General features: G+C 46.1%; 1 protein-coding gene across 1 annotated transcript; it reads left to right on the forward strand.

Annotated features, from left to right (window-relative positions):
- Positions 1–477: 477 nt before the first annotated feature.
- On the forward strand, positions 478–19,411 carry AMOTL2 (angiomotin like 2). The gene is given in 12 exon segments (XM_033150136.1): positions 478–638; positions 3,473–4,297; positions 7,395–7,662; positions 11,110–11,254; positions 12,429–12,521; positions 14,012–14,307; positions 14,837–15,129; positions 15,823–15,917; positions 15,920–16,021; positions 16,408–16,575; positions 17,610–17,627; positions 17,630–19,411. Coding segments are annotated over 11 exon segments (2,250 nt in total). The 5' UTR covers positions 478–638; positions 3,473–3,563; the 3' UTR covers positions 17,668–19,411.
- The last annotated feature ends 5,540 nt before the right edge of the window (positions 19,412–24,951 follow it).

The raw sequence follows: 24,951 nt of genomic DNA on the forward strand, positions 1-24,951 counted from the left end.
TGCCCACCACATGGTCTGAGGGACGGTGGACCGGCCCACGGCTGAAAAAGGTTGCTGACCCCTGCTTTAGATAGTAAATGAAAATTTCCAGCTCATTCGTGCACTCCTTCCTGTGCACAGCGAGGCGTCAGGCCATTATTCCGCGGCGCGCGCCGACTAGGCTGCACAGTTTAGGGGGGACGCAGCGTCGCGCCCCCTACCGGGCTCTGGCGTTAATCGCAACCGCGGGAGCGAACAGGCTGCCGAGCCGCCGCGACAAGCCTCTCTGCAGCGAGCAGCTTTTGATCGCGGAGTGGGGGGAGGCGGACCTGGCGCTCTCGCATTCCTGGCATAGCAGCAGCAGCAGCCTCTTCGCGCGGCCCAGCCTCCCCGGCTCTCATTACAGCTGGCGGAGGCAGGCTGTGAGCTCAGTTTGCCTTCCTTCCAGCAGGGGCGGACGCAGGCAGGCAGGCAGGCGCTGCGCGAGGCTTTACATGCACCCCCCCCGGCTCACTCAGGCGCTGAAGCCAGGAGGAGCGCGCAAGCGGCGGAGGAGGACATTTGCTGGGGTTGAGCCCTCGCTTCCTGCCCCGCGCTAAGAGCGGGTCCGAACAGTGCCCGCGGTTTAGCCGAAGCCATTGTGGGGCTGCGATGGTCCGGTAAGTTCCGCGCCACGCGGGAGCGACTGCAAGCAAGGGGAGCGCGAGCGAGAATGCCTGTGTGACATGTCGTTCGGCATAGCTGGAGACCGCCAAGCAGCGGCCAACTTTCCCCGCATTTTGAGTCGCCTCTCACCGTGGCGTCTGTCTGGTGACACACTGGTGGGAGATCAAACCATCCCAAACCCGAATTCTTGCTATAAAACGGGGGGGGGGGGGAGAGACCTCCAAAGCGATTTCCCTATTTGCTTTGCCTTGGACAAATTTTCAGCCTTTCCAAAATTTTGATCTGGAGGTGCCTCTCCCTTCAGCTCCTTCTGGTGTCCTCTCCCCCCACTAAAAAAAAAAAAAAACCTCCCCCACTTTTCCTAGGCTGTCTTCATTCTCGGTTCCTGTTCTTGCATATAGCATCGCCTTGCCCGAATCTCGCTCTAGCGCGCGGGCAGGTAACGTTTCCAGGGGGTGCGTGGGTGGGACTAGGGTGCTGCTGCTGCTTGGGGTTGGGGGGCGCGCGTGGGCTGGGCGGGCAGGTGCTGCTAGGGGCATCCCTCTCGCGCGCGGCCGCCTTGGCTTTGTCTGGCCGGCCGCTGCTTCCCGGAGCCCGGAGCTCTCGCTCTCACTTCGCAGGAATGTTAATTGCAATCCAAACCCCGATGATGTCAGGGCAGAACTATTTGGAAAACAAAGAGCGGGCAGCGAGGCAGGGGGAACTCGAAATACTGCGCAGATGGCAATCTGCTGAGTGCGCTTCGGGCGATCGCTCTCCATTACATGCATTTGGGCTGGAAGGACGGGGACGGGTGGGGGCTCAGCGGGATCCTGGCCTTGGCTGCCGCTGCTTAGGGAGACTTTTTGCATTTTTTCCGCGGGAGCGGAGCGTAGAATTTGTCGCAGATCGTTAAGATAAGGAAGCATGCAAAGAGGCTGGTGGCATTTAAAGACGAGCAGCCTAGCAAAGCAGTGCCGAGGAAGCGTGCATAGGATTGCAGCCTAAGGCTAAAAGCTGTGCGCCCATTCCTAGGACTAAGCTCCATTGAGCCCGGTGAGTCTTAACTTCCGATGGACATGCCTGGATTGCTCCGTCGTTTATTGTTCGCCTTTTAATGGGAACTCTCCTTTAAAAAGAAATAAGCTAACATTTGCTGCAAAAAAAAGAAAAGTACTGTACTTCTGGCATGCTTGACCCTTTCTGGAACTTAGCATAAAGATAATGGTGTATCAGACTTTATACACTGCAAAGTGCAGTAGAAATATTTATTCCCTTCCTTAACCCCCTTGCCTGGAAAATAGTTATGGAGCTATAAAATGAGTGCAATTAAAAACCATGAAGCAGCTTGTCCTATTCAATGTGCTATAGAAATACCCGATAATGTCTGATTGTTAAAATTTTGCAATTCAATTAATCTGCAAAAATTACTTGTTAATACCCCCCTTTTTTCTCCATTTGGTTATTAACTTGGGATAGGGTTCACCTATGCAATTAATCTCAACTCTTTACAGTACAAGGACTTAATATAGCATTGCAGAATGGCATTACAGGATGGAAGGGTGGGTGAACAGAATTAGCCATCTCCTGTTAGTTTTCCCTCTCCTCACTTCAGGACCTTGTTTCCCAAATAGCTTACTAAGGTAAACTAGAGCATGCTTTCATTGGAATTGACTTTGTGCTTTCTGTGACCCTGGTAGTTGAGCCATTGGCACCATGCAGTTTTAAAATAATGCTTACGCTAATGCCTTTGGTCATGTGCAGAGTGCCTTTCCTTGGCCGGTGTCAGTCTCTGTGCATCAGAAGGTAAGTTAGAGGACATGGTTTGGTTTCCAGCTGTGGGGCCACCCTGTAGCAACTGCAACTACTGGCCGTTCTGCAGCACCGACAATACCTTCTTTGTGAGGTTTCTGTTCTCATTTAAAGGAAACAAATGTTTAACTGGAATTTACCCAGAGACCATTTTCATGCTCTGATTTTCATTCTGGCATTGAGTAAAATATTTGTGTGTCGGTTGAGTGACTTGTGACTCCTCACCGATGAAAGATTTTCTGCAGCCAATTTAGTAGATGGTCCCTCTTTAGGATATTGCTAACGATAGGATGATTGTTAAACAGGTAACAGACTTGCCTAAATAGGAATGAGCTTTCTGGGAACACCTTATACATGGTACTTGACCTTCTTTGCCATTCTGAAATAAGACCTTGAGAACTGTTACAGAACCAATGCAGCCTGCAACTTCTAGATTACTATTGTAACTTGTTGGCTGATGCTTACTGAGTCAATCATGCTTCTTTGCTCGTGGCCTGCTTAACAGGGTTGTTGTTAGGAAGAACTAGATTTGAAAAGAGCACATCACTTTGCTCATTCCCCACAGTTTAGCTGTGATACTCTGCATCCTTACTTGGGAGAAAGTCCCATTGAAACCAGACTTTCTTCTGAATGGAGATGCACAAGATCTTCAACAGATTGCTGTTCTACAAAGCAGTTCCAAAGCCCAAGAACAGAAGGGGGAAAGCCCTATTTGACACATATTTTTTATGGCATTTACTCCAAGAAGTCTGAAAGACACACAACAGATATAAATGAGCAATTCAAACAAACACAACAACTTAATGTTTATCACACTGGCATCCCACCTTTTCTCCAAGAAACATGTAAAGATAGGTGATTTCATCCTCAACAACCCTGTCAGCTTAGGTGGCCTTCATGAGGGGCATGTGACCTTTTTAAAAACCAGGTCCTAGTACCTTAAAGCTCAAGATAGAAAACTGGAAGGATTTCTTCCTGCAGACTCAACCGAGCAGTGCTTTCTATCCCTACTGACTCTTGTTCTCTTCACTTTCAGGATCATTTGGCTGGGCCGTCACTGTTAGATTCCAGGGATAGTATCTTCTGCACCTTTGGAAAGCGCTTGTGGGCAGCCAGTTTAGCTAAGAATGAGGACAGCTGAGGATTCCTCTGGGACTGTCCTTCACCGCCTCATCCAGGAGCAGCTGAGGTACGGCAACCTCACAGAGAACCGCACTCTCCTGGCAATACAGCAGCAGGCGCTGCGTGGAGGAGGAAGCGGTGGTAGCCCACGGTCCTCCCTAGAGAGCCTCACCCAGGAGGAAACCCAGATGGTCCAGCAGTCCACACGGCAGGAGCCACAGGGCCAGGAGCACCATGGCGACCACTTCTACCTGGAGAACAATATGTACCACCTCTACCAGCCTCAGCACAAGGGAGAGGAGCTACCCACCTACGAGGAGGCGAAAGCGCATTCTCAGTATTACGCCTCGCAACGAGGCCAGCAGGTTGGGGCACACGCTGAAGGCGGGCAACGCAGGGCCTACACCTCGGATGCCAGCAGCCCACACCAGGACGAGTCGCTGAAGGAGCTGAAGCACGGGCATGTGAGGTCGCTCAGTGAACGGCTCCTGCAGATGTCGCTTGAGAGGAATGGAGCCAAAGCTCAGAACCACATGAGCTCCTCTCACAGCTACCCTCAGCTCTCTAGGCACCACCACCTCTCTGTCCCTAGAGGGAAGCCCTCTGAGGCACCAGAATGTCGAGGGCCTCCTCCAGAATACCCCTATGTCATCCCTTCTCAGGAGGCACCAGGTGGTTACCTCCCAGACCCCAGGCATCACTTCAGAGAAGGCCCAGCATTTCAGCATCCTGAAATCAGGTAACCAATCACATTTTTCCTCTTTACACACCCTTGTGTGTTTCAGATGTTGGTGAAAGATGGGGTGATTCCACAAAGGCTTAGGTGGTGGACTGGGTTAGTCATGCAGTTGATACAAGGCTGGAAATAAATAAAGATTTTTTTTTTTAAAGGAAATTCATGATTGGCGAGTGTTTGGAAGGTGCTTGAGGAGAACTGATAATTTGCTTAGCATGGTTGCTCCAGTTCCTTTGGTTGGAAAGTACCTTCCCTTTTTCCAAGAATGGAAGTGATTTTGAAATGTAATGAATGGAAGAGGGATGTGGGAGATGGGAGATAACAGACTCAAAAATTTGTGTACCTGATCAGCTTGAGATAAACTAGCTTCCAATGTTGTTGTTTTTCCATATTTACCTTTAATTGTGGAAACCACCTCCCTTTGTGGGCTTGAATGTTTGGTTCTGATTGATTGATTGAATTTATATACCACCCTGTGCTTTGGAAGGAGGTACTAGTGAATGTTGAGTGATAGGGGAACCACCTTCATGCCCACAAAGGTATCGAAGCAAAAAGAGAGGGACATTCGCCTAAAGATGCTCATTGTCCCAGGAAAGCAAAGAAGCAGCAGGTTGCATAGAAATATTTGAAGGAACTAAGCACCCTATAAAAGAGAAGAGGGTTGCTTCGTTGACTTTTAGCCTCAGCTATGAAGCAACCAAGTGAAAAGGCTCAAAGTTCACATGGCTTTGTTTTGGGATAGGGCGGGTCAGGGCTTCACCATTAGCCAATCAAGTCATGCACAAAATAATGGGGAGGAGTCAAAGAGTTGCTATTCTTTCTGTACAGCTTCATATTTAGAAAGATGGTACTGTATATGCGAGATTAATTCTAGGACAAGGTGGGAATGTTCTGTTTAGCAGAAACTGCATGCGGTTCTTTGCAAAACCTTTTCTGGTTAAAGGGTGGTAAGTGATGAGTCTTTTCAGAGGTGGAACCAAGGTGACCAAAGTCTGTCCTGCCCTGAAAATGGGGGACTTATCATATCTCATTAACATGCCATTGCCCTTCCAAGATTGTGAGTTGCACTACCATACTATATGAGTATGCTGAAGGTTGATCTTCGGCATTGTACATCATTCTGAAGTTGTCATATGAAGGACTTGCTCAGGAATATTCTGTTTCTACTGATGTCTTAGGACGTTTATAGCTGGCTTCACAGCTGCCTGCCACAGTTTGTGACTTGCTGGCTAAAGCAGTCCCTTTATAGAATCATGGGGTGGGGATTGGGAATAGAACCATGGCTTGGTTTCTGTGAGGCAAATGGTAGTGAATGCTGACAGGAAGAGATAATGTTGGAGACAGGAAATAAGAGGAACAAAAGGAGAGGGTGGTGGCTACATGCTGAGAGGAAGGTGCATTTAGTCTTGCTTGCTCCAAGATCACTTCACAAGAATGTCTGAATAAGCCTCAGTCAGATGAAATCATATATTCTTGGGCAACACCTTCCCATTCAGGCACCAGGAAGGTGGCCATTTGAATTCTAAGAATTTCAAGCTGTCCTTCTGCAGATGTTTGATTTGTGAGCAGCCTCTTTAAAAAAAACCACACACAATAAAAACAGTCAGGCTTGTGCATGTCATTGAGTCTCCTAGATTTACTAAATTGCCCATTTCATATTCTCAGGCCATACTTGATTATTGCACCTAAATAACGATCTTTCAAACTAGTTCACAAATTCTGTTTTTGTTGACCATTTGAACATACCCAGATTAAGCTGCAGTCCTCTCCATACTTCAAAATAATTATGGAGAGGACTGCAGCTTAATCTGGGTAAGCCCTATTGGACTCAGTGGGGCTTGCTTTTGAGTAACTATAGACAGGTATATACCGTAATCAGTTGGCTTAATTCTTTGACAACACGATATTATGCATATTTACTCTGTTAGTGGGCTTTCCTCTAACGTGTTTAGGAATGCAGCCTAAGTAAATGCATTTAGCATCCAGTTACAAGTAACTTCAGTAGTAATCTTAGCTGCCACAGAATTCTCAATCAAATCTTCAGAATAATAAATGAATCTTAATGTATACAAATTTTTCAAACTGGCACATTCTCCTTTTAAAGGACTCACCCTGTATTTCATTGTGAATCAAAATACTGGTTTCTTTAATGCCAGAAGATGTAAAAATTTGTGGTGAGTGGCTGCTTCTTTCAACACCATTCTGTACTCCTCTGTGTTTTAAACATGTGCCAAATGATGAGTGAGATAATGTTTGCTCTACAAACACAGGGAGTCTGGGAAGGAGTAGCCTGTAAGGATGCAATGGTTGTGAAAATATTATGGCTCTAATTTAAACATGAACTCCTCTTTACCTCAGTTCTTTTCCTCCTCCTAACTATTCTGATTGACCCTCACTTTCCTTCATAGTCAAACTTGGCCAGTGAAAAGTTATGTTTTTTTTAATCAGTGGTTGGCACTGACTGATGCCATGGAGTCCATGCCTTATGAAACAGGGGCTATGTCTTTCTCAAAAAAATAAATTGGGAGGTATTCAAGAATCTTTTCTGCCTATAATAATTCGCTGATGTGCCTCCTATAACCCTGGGTGGGGGAGTGGGAAGAGTAATTTATTAAGGAATACAATAGGAGTCTAAAACAATCTGGCTTTCTTCCCCAGACCCTTGGAGTGGTATTCAGTGTAGTGGTATTGTGACATTTCTCCTTGTGAATTGGAAAGTTCTCCTCCAGGGTGCAGACAGGATGGTGGTTCAGGGTGCACACAGGAAGGCGGGTGGAAATCCCATTGTGTTAGCAAGAATTTAGTTGAATTGCTGAGCTTGGGAGTAAGCCTCATGGATTTTTTCGCTGACTGAACATGGATAGGATTATACTGTTAGTGAAAAGTCAATGTGAAAAGTCCCTGTACCATTAGATTTTAAAGCAAAATAAGTTCAAGTTGCCGTATCCTTGAGGCCTAGTATTTTGGGCTGTTCATTTGAGTACATCAGGTACCTGCTTGGAACTAGGATTTGCACAGTGCTGCTGCAAAAAATCAGTGCTCAGGCCTTCTTGCCCAAAGTGCTTGTCTTTAATTCCTTCATCTCTGCTTTCTTTTATAGAGTGATGCAGGCCCAGATGCCCCAAGCTTACCTGCCCCACCAACAGGCTGCCCTGTGCCATAGTCCTCTGGGCTCTCTCACTCCTGCTGGGATGGAGGCTCTTATGTCAGCCCAGGCTGCTTCTGCCAATAGCCACTTGTCCCAAATGAAAGCCATGTTGATGGACAACGAGACGTTGCTGAGAGAGAACGAGAAGCTTCGCAGGGAAAACGAGATGCTGCGGAGGGAAGTGGAAAACTACGGTGAAAAAGCCAGCTGCATACAGAAGGTAAGAGAGCAGGCATATCTGTCATAGCTGTCGTTTTCTGAGGAGCTCGCTTGACCCAAAGCACTTGAAAGAGATGCAGACCCCCTTATGGGTTGCAGCTATTCCAGGCAAGATACTCCATGCCTGACAATTGTTCCTCAAGCTGCAAGCGCTGGGCTGAGGAACATCCGGCCCAAGGGGCAGGGTCTGATGCGACCATCTTGGTCTTCAAGTGTTGTCCGGCCGTACCGTTCACCCGGTCTGTGGTGCTCTCTCATCTAGCCTATTTGCTTAGCTGGAATGTATCCTTGAGTGGTGATGATGCTTCTTGCTTGTCTGGATGGAGGGTGGAGAGGAGGATGGGGGTGTTTGTGGAAGCCTCTGGTCTTGTATGAGAGGAATGTAGCCCACTATACAAAGGTAAGAATTGCATTCTTTGCTCCACCCACTTCTGTCTCCGGCCTCACTCGCCACTGACCTGTAGCCTCTGGGTCTGGGAGGTTGCCCATGAGGGAATGTGGCCCATGGACCGAGAAAGAGTCACAGCCGCTGTTCTAGAGGTTAAATCCATTGTTTAACGTAAGAAATGGATTCCTTAAAGCCACTTCTTGACTGCCTGTCTTCCAAGTTGACATAGCTGGTAGCAAGACTGCAAACATGCCTTCCCCACCATGGCTCCTCCCAGAGGTGCAGCATCTATGACCATCAGCCATGCTGGCTGAGGATGCTAGGAACTGTAGCAAACCAGAAAAAAGAGAGAAGAAACAACTCAGGATGCTGGATATTTTATTTATTAAAAAATCCAAGCAGGAGTTATAGGAAAGGGGACAATATATCACATAAAATCACAGAGCATAAGCACATAGGTTTTTGTCCACAATTAAAATAGATGAATGTAATTTCTTTGAAGCCTAAAACCAATGGAATAATTTTATATCCTCAACATACGTACTCAGTATGCAAAATTGAAGCAAAGAAGGTCTGGAGGGCACCAGTTTTTGTAAGGGAGCTATGGCAGGAGAGCTGTTTTTGAACTGTAGGAAAGGTTCACAGCTAAAGTTGCTTCCTTTGCATACTGTGTTGAAAGAACCAGGAATGTTAAAGTTGGAATTTTTTTCCTTAGTGTTTCTCCTCTCCAATAGGACTAGAGAGCTAGCTTGTATCTCCCAGTATGATTTTAGGACTAGGTGCAGAGAGCTGGCACAGTTTTTAAGGAAGGTGGTCATGTCAACAAGCTCTGGCCCATAAGTGCGGGCCTTCAGCCTGGCGGGGGGGGCACATGTGGCCCTTGGAACTCTCCCAGTTTATACTCTTTACTAGTCCTGCTCTACACTCCCCCCCCCCCAGGTGTTTTTGCTTGGCTGGAATGTTCCTTGGAACTCTGATAATGCATCCTACTTGCTTGCATGGATGCATTATAGAACCATGGGTGTGTTTCTAGCCTACTAGAGCTAAATTTTACATTCGTTGCTTAGCCCAATTTTGACTCTGGTCCTGCCGTCAAAGGCATGTGGCTCTCAAAGGTTTCCCAAAAGGGAGTGTGGGCCTCAAACTGGTCCCCTTGATGTAGCAGACCATCCAAGTGTCCCTACTTTCCAGGGATGTCCCTGATTTAGAGAAGCCGTTCCGGTTTCTGATTTGATCCCCGAATGTCCCGCTTTTCCTTAGGACGTCCCTATTTTCATTGGAGAAATGTTGGAGGGTGTGGTAGGATGTCCCTATTTTCATTGCTGTCTGAAGGCAATCCTGCATAGGGAAGTTTTTTTTTTAATATAATGTTTAATGTTTTGTTGTTTTTATATATGTTGAAAGCCACCCAGAGTGGCTGGGCAACCCAGTAAGAGTGTGTGGGGTATAAATAGTAAAATTATTATGGAATGGGACGTCCCTATTTCCATTAGAGAAATGTATGCTGTAGCATATCCAGGCCATTATGGCATATCCAGGCCATTATGAACCAGCCATTATGGCTGGGAGCAGTCCTGATGCTCCCTATAAAATGCCTCACAGCCCCAGCCTTGTCTTCAGGAGCGTTTCCTGAAATCCTTTGACTCTCGTCTTTTGTTCCCCAGAACAGCTGTCGTGAAAATACATCTCCCTTAATTTTGTTTAATCATCCCCCCCTCCCCATTAAGCAGCTGTGGAGCACAAGCACCACAGCACACAACAGGTCTTAAGCTGCAGCAGTTGTTGAGTGCATAGAAAAGAGTCCATTCACCACCTCTATTAGCAGTTGTGCCCTCTCCCTATCAAGCCCTCCCTGTTGGGGTCTGCACTAAGGCGAGTCACAGAAAGCCTTTTGTGCAAAGGCGCACAAGGAGAGGCCTGTTGTGGCCCAGCTTCAGCCAAGGGTGAGACTGCTCCCTTTTGAACTAGCGAGTTATTTGGGGACTGTAAGGGGCACGTGCCAGGGCTGCAGAGGTGGGGATGCAGAGGGAATGTGCCAAGCCTGCAAAGGAAAGGGGTAAAAATGGAACACATAATTGGATGTCAGGACCCTGCCAGCTGGTACTGGGGTGGGGGTGAGGGAAGAGAAAAGGAAAGAGTGCAGAATATACAAGCACCATTTGGATCTGTCTAGCACTGATAGCCTCTCTGGGAGAAACAGAGGGAGGGTGATAGGGTGAATTTTATTGCTTGTTTTCAAAATAAGCGGCAAGCCCTGTTAACTGCTGAGAGCTCAAGCCCCAGCTTATGCTAGCTTATGCTGAGCAAAGCAGCAGAGCATGGGGCACAGGCATTTTAGGAAATCCAAATTGCACAGTGACTTGTTTGATTTATCTTGGAGTAGAATCCAGAAACATTGAGAGCTTTTTGGCTTGGTATTTTAGTTGCATATCTTGGTGAGAAGGCGAGTGTGTGTGTGTGTGTGTGTGTATCATACATGAAATTAAGTGTCCCATACAAACTTTAAACTGCTTTGAAACCATTTTAATGGCCTTGAGTTGTTGTCTCATTAAATCCTGGAATTTGTATGTAGTGAGGGTGTCTATTTACTCCAAATTCAGAAGTCAACTTTTTAAAAGTAAATATTTTTCCATTAATTGCTTGTATACATACACATGCAAAATACTGCTGTAATGGAGCAGTAATATTGATTTAACAACCAATCTGGCAACAAAAGGACAAAGTTTTGCTCAGAAACAGCATCTTGGGACAGGTACATAGTAAGCAACATCTCCCTGTATATTGCATTTTACATTTTATTCGTGCCTTGCCATTTTTTTCATGCTTTTCCTGTGCTTCGCCTTCCTGAGCAGTACTGCCTATTTGTTTCATGAATCAAAGCAGCCTACAAAATTCAAATCCATATTCGGAACCCAAGTTCCAGATATTAAGAGATGGTTGCCTATATTCCAGTTCAGTGTGCAAATTACATATCTTGAGCAGTTATCTCTTAGGGGCATTCATATATCTTCTCATACAGACTATTTGTTTTAACTAAAGTCTCTTTGCTGTCTTCTTTAGCTGGAAACAGAGATTCAGCGAATTTCAGAAGACTATGAAAACCTAATGAAGGCATCTTCTAAGCGAGAGGCATTGGAGAAGGCAATGAGAAACAAGAAGGATGGAGAGATGCGGCGGTTGCAGGACTTCAACCGGGATCTGAAAGGTAAGATGACAGAGATGGCCCAGTATACTTGGTCCCAATATCTGTGTAGAGGAGATTTTTGTTATAAGAAAGATCCATGCATGATTGAAGCTTCCAATCTTGTATACCTTTAAAATAGAGAGGGGAGAATCTGCGGACCTTCAGGTGTTGTACTACAACTCCCATCATGCCTGTCCATTGCCCATGCTGACTGAGACTGATAAAACTTCAGAGTCTGGCAATATCTGGAGTGTCGCATTTTAGCCACTCCTGCTTTAAAACAAACTCCTTAGGCAGGCAGTCGAATTGCATGTTTGCTCACCAGAGGCCCTGACTCAATTCATATAATTGTGAATGAGCTACAAACTTGTGCATTTCCTCCTCCTCTTCCATGTGACTTCTCTATCTTGTCTGTTAAATTGTGGGCTTCTAGTTGTGATTTTGCAGTGTGTGTGTGCCTATGGGAATCTGTTTAGCTATGAGCTGAAAATAAAGAGGGAAGCTATGCACATGAGAGCAGAGGAGCGTGCAACCCCATGGCTTATCCAGTCCTCCAAACCATTATTTGGGAAACTTTCCAACCTGCATTGTATGGCTTGGCAGACCCTGGAAGCCGCATGATAAAAAAAAAATTAATACCCTGGGTAATAATCAGACATTATTTATGCTTAGGAGTAGACCTCCTGAAATAAATGGACTTGCATTACTTATCAATATATTTCTGTGAGCATGCTCTTAGTATAATTAATGTTGGATATCTCCCCCTAAGTTTTTAGACCCTGGCACTAGAAGAAAATAAAGAAACCCAACAAAGCAAAAAATGTGGTATGAGTGTCCCAAGGCTTTGAACTCAAAGTGTTGCTGGTTCCACTTTAGATATATACAATAAAGATTTCTGATCCATCAAAGCGTCATTGCTAGTAGCCATGCAACCCTACCATTACTGTCTGTAACAGGAAGGGGAAACTTGTGGCCCTTCAGATTGCTGTTGGACTACAATTCCCATATTTCCTGACCATTGGCTATGCTTCCTGGGACTGATAGGAGTTGGAGTCCAACAACATCTGGAGGACCACATATTGGTAGCAGACTGCCATAACTTGACAGGTTATACCACTCCTTTCTATTACTCCACGAACCTCTGTATGAAATAAATTAAATCCTGATTTATTTGTTTTCTTTCGATTTGCCACAGAGAGGTTGGAATCTGCAAACAAGCAGCTGGCCAGCCGGGCACAGGAAAACCAAGAAGGGAACCAAGGGACTATGGCAAAACTTATTGCCCAAAGTAAGTGTCTTCAAAAGGCTTCTGCTGTTGTGATTGTAGCTCTAACCTAGTTGGGCTGGGTTTGTTTGTCTTTTAACACTGCGGTCCTTATTCCTGATGCTTTCCTGTGAATGGGTTGGGAAGGGAGGAAAAGTAAAGGTCCCTTTAAGATTGAAGAGGAGGTGGATCCTCTCTTGGAAGCTTTTTGCCATTCCCCAGAGAGCGCTAAGCTGTTCTTGGCACTTAAACTAGAGGCATTAATCACCACAGCCATCAGTGTGACCTGGATTCTTTGCATTCCAGTGGCTGTTACGGCTGTTCCAGCACACAAGCTACACTCCCTCTGTTAAAGAGTCCTGGCCCCAACTTGTTCATTCTTTCTCTCCCTCTCCCTCTCCCCCTCCTTTCCCCCTGTTATTGTTCTGAATTTTTTTGTAAAAGGAGAGATAGTTGCCAAGGGATGGGGATAGTACTTGTTCTTAAGTTTTCAATATCCAACTTAAGGAAATGCCTTCAGTCCTTGAAGATTTCCCCTGCTCCCTCTCAGAAGCATATCTTTCTTCCTGGCTTTGTAAATGCAAAACTGATATTCTTAAGCAAGATCCCATGTGCACAATGACTCAGAAATAACTTACTCCCTCATAAGTTTGTTAGGGCTGCAGTAAAAAGGGATATACAGTACCCCAATGGCTACTTTGTTAGTGGCTCTTCATTATAGAAACTAAATTATGGACCAAGCCCCAGTCCTTTGCTTGTATCAATTCAGCTGTATATCGACCCCACTTCTTGTGGTCTGGAAAGGAGCTCCTTTGCTCAGTTATGAGAGTGAGGGGAAGAGATCTCCAGAACCGATGCAGGAACTGCCAGAGCTCTTTTCCTCCTGGTTCCTGGGAAGGTATGAGAGAGGCAGCTCTGTAGCCAGTCCAGACATGCACGGTGTAAAACTGCAAACACTTAAGTAGTATTTATTTTAGGCATGTATATACATTGGTTTTCGTGCAATTCACTTTTGTGAGGAAAGCAGCTACAAATACAGTTAATTATAACAATAACTAAAGCTTTTCAGGTGGCTGCGCCAAGTTCCCACAGGTTTTTCTTTTTATTCATTGTGCGAAATGTGCATAGTGCCCCCATCACAATCATATCATGGAAAACGAACAGTGTGGGAGCACCTAAATCAGGGCATTGATACCTAGGATCCATAATATAAGAGCAGAGCATCTTGGCACAAATTGGTACACTATGGTGTCAGGCAGCTTCCTGGGCACAGGTCCAGTGTAACCTCTCCCCCCACCCCATGAAATAATTAAACAAGTTAAAAGCTACTAAGAATGCAGGCAACACCCATTTCTCTCCCCATGACTTGTTGAATGGCTGGTTTAGTTTGTGGTGGCTAAAAGTTCTTGGTTGATACCGTGTGGTTGGCTTTTGGCTGTGTTGCCTCCCCCCCCCCAATTGATGTCCATGGATTGGTTGTAACGACCTTGCCTTTTCCTCATGTTTCCTCCCAGATTATGAGCACCAGCAGGAAAGGGAGAAGCTAGAGCAGGAGGTTGCACGGCTGCACAGCGCAAACGATGACCAACGCCGGCGTGCAGAGCTGCTGGAACAGGCTCTGAGCAGTGCCCAGGCTCGGGCCGCCAAAACGGAGGACGAGCTGAGGAAGAAACGGGCATATGTGGAGAAAGTGGAGAGGCTGCAGCAGGCACTGGGCCAGCTCCAAGCTGCCTGCGAAAAACGCGAGCAGCTGGAACTGCGTCTCCGCACCCGGTTGGAGCAGGAGCTGAAGATGCTGCGGGCTCAGCAGGTGAGAAGGAAGGCCGAGCAACCAGGCTAAGAAACCCCGTGCTTCCAAATTGGGGCTATTTAGTCAGTTTCTGAAGGGTTGTAATCCTATTTCTTCCCCTTGAAAGATGCCCATCAATTTCACTTTTCAGTAACTTGAAAGGAAATGCTTATAAAATATTAGAACAGTGGCATCTCCAACCCAATAACATTGGGGGTCTTGAAGCCTTGGATGACAAATTTGGAGCCACACCTTGAGCATCCCGAAGAGATTAGTATTACAAATAATATGATATGGATTGCTTTCAAACTAAAAGCGCCCAAATTCCCAAAAGTTGTTTGGGTTACAGTTGTATACACAATAACCTGGAAATAAATCCCAGTGGCGTGAATGGAACTTAATTTCCGAGTGGACACATTTGGGTTTGCACTGTTAATTCGGGGTCATTCCCCACACCGAGCACATTATTGCAGGTGTGTTAATAGGCTGTTTCCACCAGTAGCCCAGAATGCAGACTCACTTGGGCCTCTCTTCCTCACTGATGATCTAGAGACAGATGGGAGCCCCTAGTGGAGCATCACCCGAGCTGAGCCCCCACGTGCTCTCTGAGCAGCTGAGAGAAAGAGAAGAGAAGATCTTGGCCCTGGAGGCTGATATGACCAAGTGGGAGCAAAAGTACTTGGAAGAGTGCACCATGAGGCAGTTTGCCATGGATGCCGCCGCCACGGCAGCCGCACAGCGGGACACCACCATCATCAACCACTCTCCACGCCACTCGCCCAACAGCAGCTTTGACGAGGACCTGCTGCTGGCAAACCACAAACATCAGGAGATGGAGAACAGGTTAGTCCTGTGTGAGATGGCATACAGGGTTACTCGTCCACTGCTCTGGTCCCAACACAAAGGGAATGATTGGTCCCCTTGGCGCACTGCATGCCTTGAAAAAAACGGCTTCTTTGCTTACATCCTGCAAAAACATGCCAGAGGGGAGTTTGTGCTCCTGGTGCCTCTGAGAAGTCCCTTAACTAGTTAACAGCAGGAGAAACAGAGAACAGGGCTTGGATGCTTGGAGGGAAATCTCCATTGAGCTGCAGGAGAACTAGAGTCCGAAGGCCTAGAAAGGCTTCTGGTCTGATCCAGGAGGGATCTCTTTATGTTCTTCTCCATTGTTAGGAGTGCTAATAGCTGCATGCTACTTTCAGAATCTGCATGCCTCGGAATGTCAGTTGCTGGGGAAACAATTATTATCATATGTATATATTTATACCCTGTATTTCAAGGCAGCTTGCAGATTAAAAACAAGAACCACAAAATACAACAGCAGGGTTTAGAGCACCTGTCCTGCTTCTGAATTTTCCATAGGCCTCTGGGTGGACCAGGATGCTGAACTAGATTGGTTTCCTTGGTCTGATCCCACAGGGCTCAACTTCAGTTGCTTTTTTTTAAAAAAAAGGAAAGAAAGCATGCTTCCTGCATATTCTGATGCCACCCATGCCTTTTTCCTCACATTGTGTTTTTTTCCCTCTCACTTCCCAGGTTGAAAGTACTTCATGCGCAAATACTCGAGAAGGATGCTGTCATCAAAGTCTTACAGCAGCGCTCTCGCAAGGACCCTAGCAAGGCTAATCAGAGCTCCTGCGGCCTGCCAAATCTGTGCCTGCCATCTTTGCCGCCTCTGGTACCCAGTATTGGCCAGGTGCCTCTGTCAGCGAAAGTGGTTCCCGAGGGAGTCCAGGTAATAGAGGCTTTGCTTGATGCTAGACAAAGGAAGGGAGGGAGTCTATATCTAGAATGTATACAAGGGCGCTTTTTCTACTAGCTCCTGCTAAGCTTCCCATGAAACACTTGATGGTAGCTATATTTTATATGGAATCGGCATTCTTTAGCACCCACTTGTTATTGTGCTGCTGAGGAGTCAGTTTCAGTAAGCAAATCTTGGACACTTGTGGATGCTCACGTTCTGGATAAAATGCAGAAAGAGGGTATTAGCATACAGTTCTAGGACCCCCCCCCTCCAAAAATCAAAACAAACACACAAGGGCTTGTTCTTGGAAAGCTCCTCAAATTTCTCTTCTATTGTGTTTGCTCATCTGAATGGGGCTCCTTTTCTCCTTCCTCCAGCACCCAAAGCCTCGGCAGAAGCAGCCACCACATCAGCTTGTGTCCCTCATGCCTTCCATGCCAAACATGGCAGCAAAGATGGGAGTACGCAGACAGAAGGCTTACCCGAGGGAACTCAATGTGATGAACCCCAGCTTGAAAGCAGCGCCAGTGCAGCAAATTCCCTAGGTGAGTGCCAGCGTTGCTCTAACCTACAGAGTGCGGCTGTGAGGCTACCCCAGTGCCTGCCAACCTCCTAATGGGCTCTGCTAATAGCTGTGCTTGCAGTAAACCCTGTGAACTGCCTCCCCACCCCCCACCAGGGATGCCAGGCAAGGTTCACATAACTAAGAGGTGAACACAGAGCTGCTTTCAGCAGGCTAAATGCCAGGATCCAGATTCCTGCCATAGTGACTAATCATGAGTTTCGTGCAATGCGTACAGGATTATCCTCTGGGAGCAGGTGGAGCAGAAAGTGGTGGCGGGGGCAGGTGTCTTGGAGGGGGGAGAGAGAGGGGAGATTAAACAAAGGCTTATGCGGAAAGGCTGCATTGATTAAAGCTCCCTAAATTCCTTAGTATCTCTTAGAGACCCTTTTCCACAATAAAGCCCAGATGTCCCCAACTTCCCATTGTTGAAATAGCTTGGCGCAGAGAGGAAAAGTTCTGAAGGAGCATTCAAGACAGGAAGGCGAAATCTTGAGTGTCTTCCTTCTCCTACTCTCCACCCATCCCACCCTCCACAGATGATGGTACTTACCTCTACCTGTTTTTTTGGGGGGGCTCTTTCCACACTCAGAGCTGTAAGCCCAAGATATTTATCCTCTGCCTTGAACCTACAAGAGAAGGTGCCTTAGGCATGCATAAGCTTCATACTGGGAGCTGGATTTGATCAGCCTCCTCCAACATGTGTGTTGAATGAATGACAGATGCCAGAGGTCAATGGGCCATGTGTTTCATTAGCATGAGGCAAGGGCTGCAGGTTTTAGTGCCTTGGCCCATCAAGTTTTTTTTCCAGCAGGCTACTTGTTTGTCAAGTTAGTTTTCAATAGATGGCTCTTGAGCCTTCCCCCTCCCCATAGTTTGTCATTAGGATAAAAAGGTTGACTGCAGAAGACACACTGAGGTCATTGATGGTTTGCACTGCTGCCTTGCAAAGCTTTGCACTCCTCCGCAAAAAACGCTTTGCATTATAACATGGGCTATATTTCTTTTTCCTCGCAGAGATTTTGCCAGCTGCTAAGCTGTGGACTTGTCGGACATGGTGGAGATTCTCATCTGAGGAACTGGGGAGTGGGAATCCTCCCAAGCACATGACCAATCTTGCCACTCCTTAGCAGATTGCTGCCTTATCAGGGGACAGTAACAAACCAAGAGAGCAAGGACCGAAGGAAGCCTTCAGTGGATTAGATGGCGTGCGGCGTGCAGGGAAAAAGACTTTTCAAGAGGGACTTGGAGAAAAACCCCACGCCGATCCTTTGATTTTTTTCAGGCACATGCTGTGGCAGTAGCCTCTCTGTTTGGGTTGTGAGCATTCGTGGTTGCCCAGGCAAGGTCTCTCCCTTCCACCAGTGGACTGAGCAGCAGCTGCAGTGCCATCAATTGAGGCCAGTCCTTGCACAGATGCAACTGCTCCATTGACTTTCTTAGCCACTGGCGTTCCCAAGAGATGGGAAGGCAACGGCGAAGCCAAGTGGGACACTCGTGCTGCCTGGGTATGGCCCAACAGAGTGCAGGGCAGCAGCGGGTGTGGGGCATGCTGGGGTTTGGCACCAAACGGGTTGATACTCCTGAATCACTGGGCTCCTGGCAGTACCTGGACCTGAAGTGTAAACAAAGAGTGTTTGTCTGGTGCTTGGTGTGGCTAGAACCGAATTCCTTGCACCTTCTCTCCCACCCCCCCGTCCACTTTTCAGAAAGACTGCTGCCGATACTGGGGATTGCTAGCAGTGTGTTCCCATTGCCTGGGAGATAGCACATGGCCTGTCACAGGTACTGGGGAAAGAGGAATAGAGGAGATGGGTCCCATCTCTCTCTCTATTTTTTGTAAATAACTTATGTAAGAACAAGCCCAAATAGTAGTCAAGATTTCAGCCACCGCTCCTCTGTTTGGCTCTTCCTGTCCCCTTTATGCAGTGGATCTGCTTGATCTCTCTCTTTGCTCCACATCACTTAAAATAGTTTCCCCCCCCCTTGTTTGTTTTCAGAATTTCTTCAGTGTTTGCTTTTTCTTTTCCCCCATTTCATATCCTGTTTGTCCGGAGTTAAATATCCGCCTTCAGAGTCCTTCAGATTCCATTTCCTTTGAAGCAATTTCCCATGATGCTTCAGACTGGAATTCCCCTGCTCTTTGTTTGAACAGCAGCCACAAGCAAGTGCTTCTGTTCCTGGATTGCTGTTTCCAAACTGTTTTTTTTTAAAAGGCAGAGGCATCCCATGTGGTAGAATCAGCACAGCTGTATTGGGATGAATGGCCCTGATCCCCAGTTGTATAAAACTGGTGCCATTCCCATCAGCAGAGAATGCCATGTGGTTGAAAGCAGGATCGTGGTTTGGGCCTCTCACTGATCTGAGCGATGCTGAGTTGCAGGCGAAAATCATTTAGAAATGAATTGGAACTATTTCAAGAGTACGGTGTAGTATGTGTGTGGGGGGTTTGTGCTTGGAGCCTTGGTGTGTTTATGAAGTGGAGAATGTGGCCAGCAGCTAGTAGCAGTTTTCTAAAAGAGAAAAAAGGGCATTTGTGGGAATGATGTGAGTGAAATATGCAGATTCTTGTGTCACGAATGTGCCTTTAAGAAATAGTTCTGGACAAGGACTGATTACTGGTATATCATTTCTCTAGAACCACTCCAGAATCTGCAGTACCATGCAGGAGCCTTTTACACTCCCCGCCTACTGACAGCTGGCTTCTGGCGGTAGTCAGTGGCAATATTCACCAAACTTTGGTGCTTTCTTGATTCTGCCTTCACACCTTTGTCTCTGCTAAACGTGTGCATTTGCTGGGCAACTGCATTTTTTTTAAACAATCCCCCTTCATATAAGTATGTAAAAAGGTGTTCAGTTATTGTGCATTGTTTACAAAGTAAAAAAAAAACAAAGCAAAAAAGTTATGAGGAAAGATACACAGCTTAATATATTTTGCATTAATATTGGTATTCCTGTTTTAAGTATTTTTGTGCTGTGAACTTTTTTTCTGCCAAAGACAGTGAGGGGTGTTTTTTCCCCTTTATTTTGGGTGCATTTTAAGTTATCTTAAGTATTTAAACACCTGACCGTTTTATTATGCCGCCCTATACCGAGATTGCTGTAGCATTCCACTTGGTATAACAATATTTTAATAATAAATAATATTGTCTATAAACTGCAAGACTGTTTCTTTTCTATGCCATTGGAAGGGCAATAATCCACACATTGCAACACTTGTCGTCCTTCCCGTTGTCTTCTGGGCACAATCCACAACTTCCTTCATTTACCTAAGAAGCTACTCCTCTTTCCCTCTGTGTGCTTCATAGGGCAGTCCTTCATAGGGCAGTCCCTGTGAAGTAGGCTTTGCTGAGAAGGTGACTGGCCCATGGTCACCAAGGATTTATGTCTCCAGGTCCACACCCTAATCAGCTTGCTACATTTGCTCTTTGGAATGCACTGTGCATGTTTAACATTACTCATGCAACATATTCAGACTGCAGGCATGCATAAAAATTATTCTTGTTGGCAGCTCCACAATTAGAATTGCCCTTGCTCACCCTAGTCTGCTTGTGGGTCTTTTGGAACCGTGGTCTTGTTTTCACTGCCCTTTTTTTAGAGTAGGCGTTAGTGGGCCAGAATTAATACAATCAATTAAATGTTTTGGGAGAAGGGATCCCTTTGCTCATTAACCATGAAATTCTGGATTAAGACTTCAAATTTATATCACACACATCACTGTACCCGGCTTGGGTAGTGGGAAAGTTTGAATGATGATTTCCTTGTTGCCTGCTGTTGCTCTAAACCTGCACTAGATGAGGTTGAGCTAATGAAGAACTGAGCCTACCAAACTTCACTCTGTCAAAGGCCCCTCACCTCTGATTTGACCGTAGTCTTTGGTCTTTGCAGGTTCTCCGCCCTTCCTATAACACCACTTAGGAAATGTAACAAAAATCACAGAACAATGAGCTGAAGTGCAGGGAAGATGCATTTGACTTAGGCATGAGAAGAAGCTTCCTGTCTGAGAAATTGGTGGAACAACCTGACTGGGCTGGCTGGGCAGTCTTACTCACTGGAAGTTTTTTAAGACGGCACTGGAAAATTCCTTGGCACTCATTAGTTTAGCACTTCCTGCCAAAAGGCAGATGAGCAGAGCCAGACAAGATCTGCACAGGACTAGGTGATGGAGAGCACAGCTAAAATGTGAAGACTTGCAAAATGTTGAGCAGCCTTTGCCAGATGGATTCTGTAAGGTTGGGTTGGGTTGTTTAGTACTTCTGCAAATCTCCAGGTTCCCCCAAGCATGTGATACCTCCCTCTTGTAATACTGTAATATAAACTATTTTATACAAAATATAATGAAAGTAAAGCTCTTTATTCATTGAAAATAAAAACTATAGAAAGTCACAAACTATGTATAGGAAATCATAACCAAATTATACTCTTGTTTGTAATCTTGATATTTTAGACAAGAAAACAAGAGATTTATAATATGCAAGTGAAAAATGTGTCAAGTCCATTTTTCATACGCATTAGTCCTGACAGTAGTACCATTGAAATTCAGGATGAAGCCAGAAGTGGTGGCCAGCTGGCTGGCCTGTAAATCTGCCACTGCCTTATCCAGACTGAATCTTCATCCCAAGCTGTGGCTTCCTCCTCCTCAACTGCTCCTTCTGCAAGCCCAATTCTTCATCCAAATTGGCAGCAGCAGAAGCAGTGGATCCCCAAGCTGACCAAGGAGGAAGAAGGTGACCAGCAGCAGCCACTCAGCCTGGGGGTCTGGATCCTGGGACCCCTTGCAAGCAGAGGAGCCAGGGGAGCAGAGCCTAGCCTCTTTGGCTGTCTCCCACCTTGGTCACCCATCCACAGCCCCTTATCATGCTGTAGTTTGCAGTACCATCCATCTGTCGCCAAGTGAACTCCAGCGTGACAACACTTACATTTATTATATGTATAGATAAGATATGCTGGATGTCATCAGCAACTTTAACAGCACTGGAAACGCTGGGTGGCTGAGCAGCTGGGATGTTGATGCTGTCCAGTACCATCTGTTGTGCCTTGATAGTCTGCTGTATCCAGTAACCAGTCCAGCAGCTGCAGGTACCAGTCTGCCCACTAGTACATGCTATGACCCATGTGAAGTCTCAGTATGGTAAATATCCTTTCCAAAAAATGAGATACACAATAGATGGTTTGCTTTTCCTGATCATCTCCTGTTTGTGCTGGCTTGGCCTTCCCTACATTGAACATGACCCCTTAAATGTACCCACATTTCATTTAATTCCAGGGGTTGGACACCCACCTTCCATCCGAACAGTGGAAGGGTACTCTCAGAATGAGTGTGGGGGCTGGTGTAAGTGCCTTCCTTTCATTCATTCATGAAGGCACATGCTTGTCAGGGCTGGAGGCAGATGCTGGTCAGCAAGAGAAGCAGAGTCAGTTGACATTGAAGTTAGCTCTTTATTCAAGTAAACTGCATAATAGCAACACTTCCCAGTAGGTCTTGCTCCTATAGAATAGTTGCCAGGACTGAAGGTCCCTGCCTTCCACTCCTGCTAAGGCTCCTCCTATTCCAAGCAGTCTCAAACTGTGTCTGCACACCTCTGGCTTCTGTTCCGCTCCCCTCATTATCCTGCAATTTATTGGAGACCAGAGGGGAGCTTGTTGCAACAGGAGAGGGAGACTCCAGGGATTATTCAATCTCTTGACCCTCCTCCTCTGCTTCAGCCTTGGAGTCTGAACTGCTCCCTCTCACAGATTCCTCCTGTTCACTAAACCTGTTGTGCCTTCGGTATCTAGCACCTCCTCCCAATCTGCTCCCCCTGACCTCTCATCAGTGCCCCACCACCAATCCCCGAGCTCTGAGCCTTCCTCCTCCGGGATCTCCCTTGGGGGTTCCCTGGCTGGCGCCTCCCACCACTCCTTGTCACCCAGCCAGTCCCTGACAATGCCTGCCCTAGTTTTTTTTCCCTGTCTCTTTTTCTGCTCTTTTAGAAGCAGCAGCCATCTTTGATTATGCCACACCCTCGCAGCTGCCATATTATGCTACAAAACATGCGCAGCAAACAGATAGTGACTGGCGCCCATGGCAAATGTGTCCACAGGCCCGAAAAGGTTGCCGGCCCTTGCTATAATTCAGCTAAGACACCAGCTGCCTTTTCGTTTCATGTCCCGAGGGCCTGGTTTCGGTTGGGCTCCTAAGTGTTAACACAATAAATACAACAAGGGGAAAAACTGTGTGGCTGTGGAAACACTATACAAGTATGTGTGTTAGGCGGATTCCACCATGTTGGTGGAGATAGTAACTGCTGTGCCCTCAGCGATAGGCGCAAACAGACATAGAGTTTACAGTTGCATTCCAGTGCAGGGAAGGGTACACGTCCAAAATGTCCTGTTAAGGTCCACTGGAGTTTGTATCCTGCAGACACTGACCTTGGTGGTTAATCTGTAACTATTAACAATGCATTTAGCCCTGGTATGTGCTGTGATTAACCTGAAGAATTCAAGTAAGGAGCCAAGAGGGTTATTGAAGAGAGGAAAACAATGCTTAAACAATCTTTCTGCCCTTTCCTTCTCCGAAATAAACAGTGATAAGCTGGACAACCTTATTTATTGTAATAATAAAGATTAGCTATTTTAAGACCCGAGCAAAGCGATATTGATGCATTCAGCTTTACCAAGGTGAATACTGATCGACACCGATTGTGGTTGTTAGTGGTCTCTCTCCATACAAAGCTTTAAAAAAAACTGATTGTGCTCCACGTATAGATGGAATGTAAGCATATGTGTGTAGAAATATCGATGTAATTTCTTTTTAAAAAAAAAAAGATTTGTCGCAAGATGCTCAAGCAAATAGCAACGTGCCGTCAGTCAAGCAGAACATTAAGTGATGAGGTATTCAGATTAAGGTAAGAGGCTGAGCACATTGGCAAATGAAGCCAGTGAAAGACCGAGCTTCTGGCACCTTTGCACCTCTTTTGCTGTTAAACGTGAGATACCCTTTGTGTTCACATCCACATCATGCCCTTAAAGCACATTTAACACACATGGCGCTTCCCCTAGAAAATCCCAGTTCCCAGGACTCTGGGGGCAAACCATGAAATTTATACTGTAACAACATTTATTGGTTGACAGATCTGTCTGTCTTGGGAGCCAATGGAAGGGAGTGCCTGTAAAAACATTTTTGCTTAGAGAAGCCTACCCTGAAATGTAGAATGTTGAGATATGTTTTAATCTGTCTTTAATTTGATTTTTTTGGGGAATGCTTTATATAGTTGTTTTTAATTGTTTAACAGTTGTTTTCAATGTTTGACCCACTTTGAGGGTTTTTTTTTTTGTTTACGATCAACTGGTGCATAAATTTCATGAAATAAACAAACAATGCCTTCCTCCACTGTTTCTGTAACAGCAGGAACAGCTATTAAGGCCCTGCCTTCTCTAAGGGCAGGAGGAAGACCTAAGCCAAGCATTTGTCTACTTATTATAGAGAGCCCAAACCTCCCAACCTAGCATATGCCATTTTCCCTCTTGCACCTCTATTACTGTTCTCAGTTTTTAAATGTACATTCATATGAGACTTTTGAGTCTCGTATGAAATGGTCTGAAGAAGCCATGATTCACCCTATGGTTTCATTTACATGTATTGTATTGCTAAGTCGTGCATCTTCTGGGGGAAATGCGGTCGCATAGTCCTCCCGTGAGTACAGTTCTCCACTTGTAGGATGAGTGCCAACAGGAAAAGGAAGTTATTAGCAAGAATCTGCTGCACAAGAAGCATCATGCATGGGAAGAGGAAAGGAGGACAGAGTGGGCAACTGGATCATTCCCACTGGTTATAAAACCCTATTCTTCCCCATGTCCATGTTTTAATCCTAGGTCCTAAAAGCCAGTTTCTCTGAATGTATATAATCACTAAAGATGCTCAGGTTTAGCTTTCACTAGGCTATCTATGTCTACTCAGAAGTTAGTCTTCTAGAGTTCAATGGGATTTATTTCCAGATAAGTATCTACATCAGAGATGGGGAACCTATGCTCACACCATTGTTGATGGACTACAACTCCCATCATCCCTGACCATTGGCCATGCTGGGTTGAGGCTGATGGCAGCTGGGGTCCAACAACATCCAGAGGGTCACAGGTTTCCCCTCCCTGGTGTAAAGGATTGGGCCCTTTGGATGTAGAAATAAGGGGTGGAGGCCCTTGCCTATTGCTTAAAGGCAATGGGGACATTGTTTATCTGTTTGTTGCATTGGTATCCTGTCCTTTCCCCCTTAACTACCTGGATGTCTCAGATGGCTTATCTCTAGATATTGGCTAGGCCACAGCCTGCTTACCTCAGAGATGGACCTTTGGAATCTTTAGATTACTTGGTAGCTCTGGG

This window comes from Lacerta agilis, chromosome 5 (assembly GCF_009819535.1).
Source record: "Lacerta agilis isolate rLacAgi1 chromosome 5, rLacAgi1.pri, whole genome shotgun sequence".
In the NCBI taxonomy this organism is placed as follows: domain Eukaryota; kingdom Metazoa; phylum Chordata; class Lepidosauria; order Squamata; family Lacertidae; genus Lacerta; species Lacerta agilis.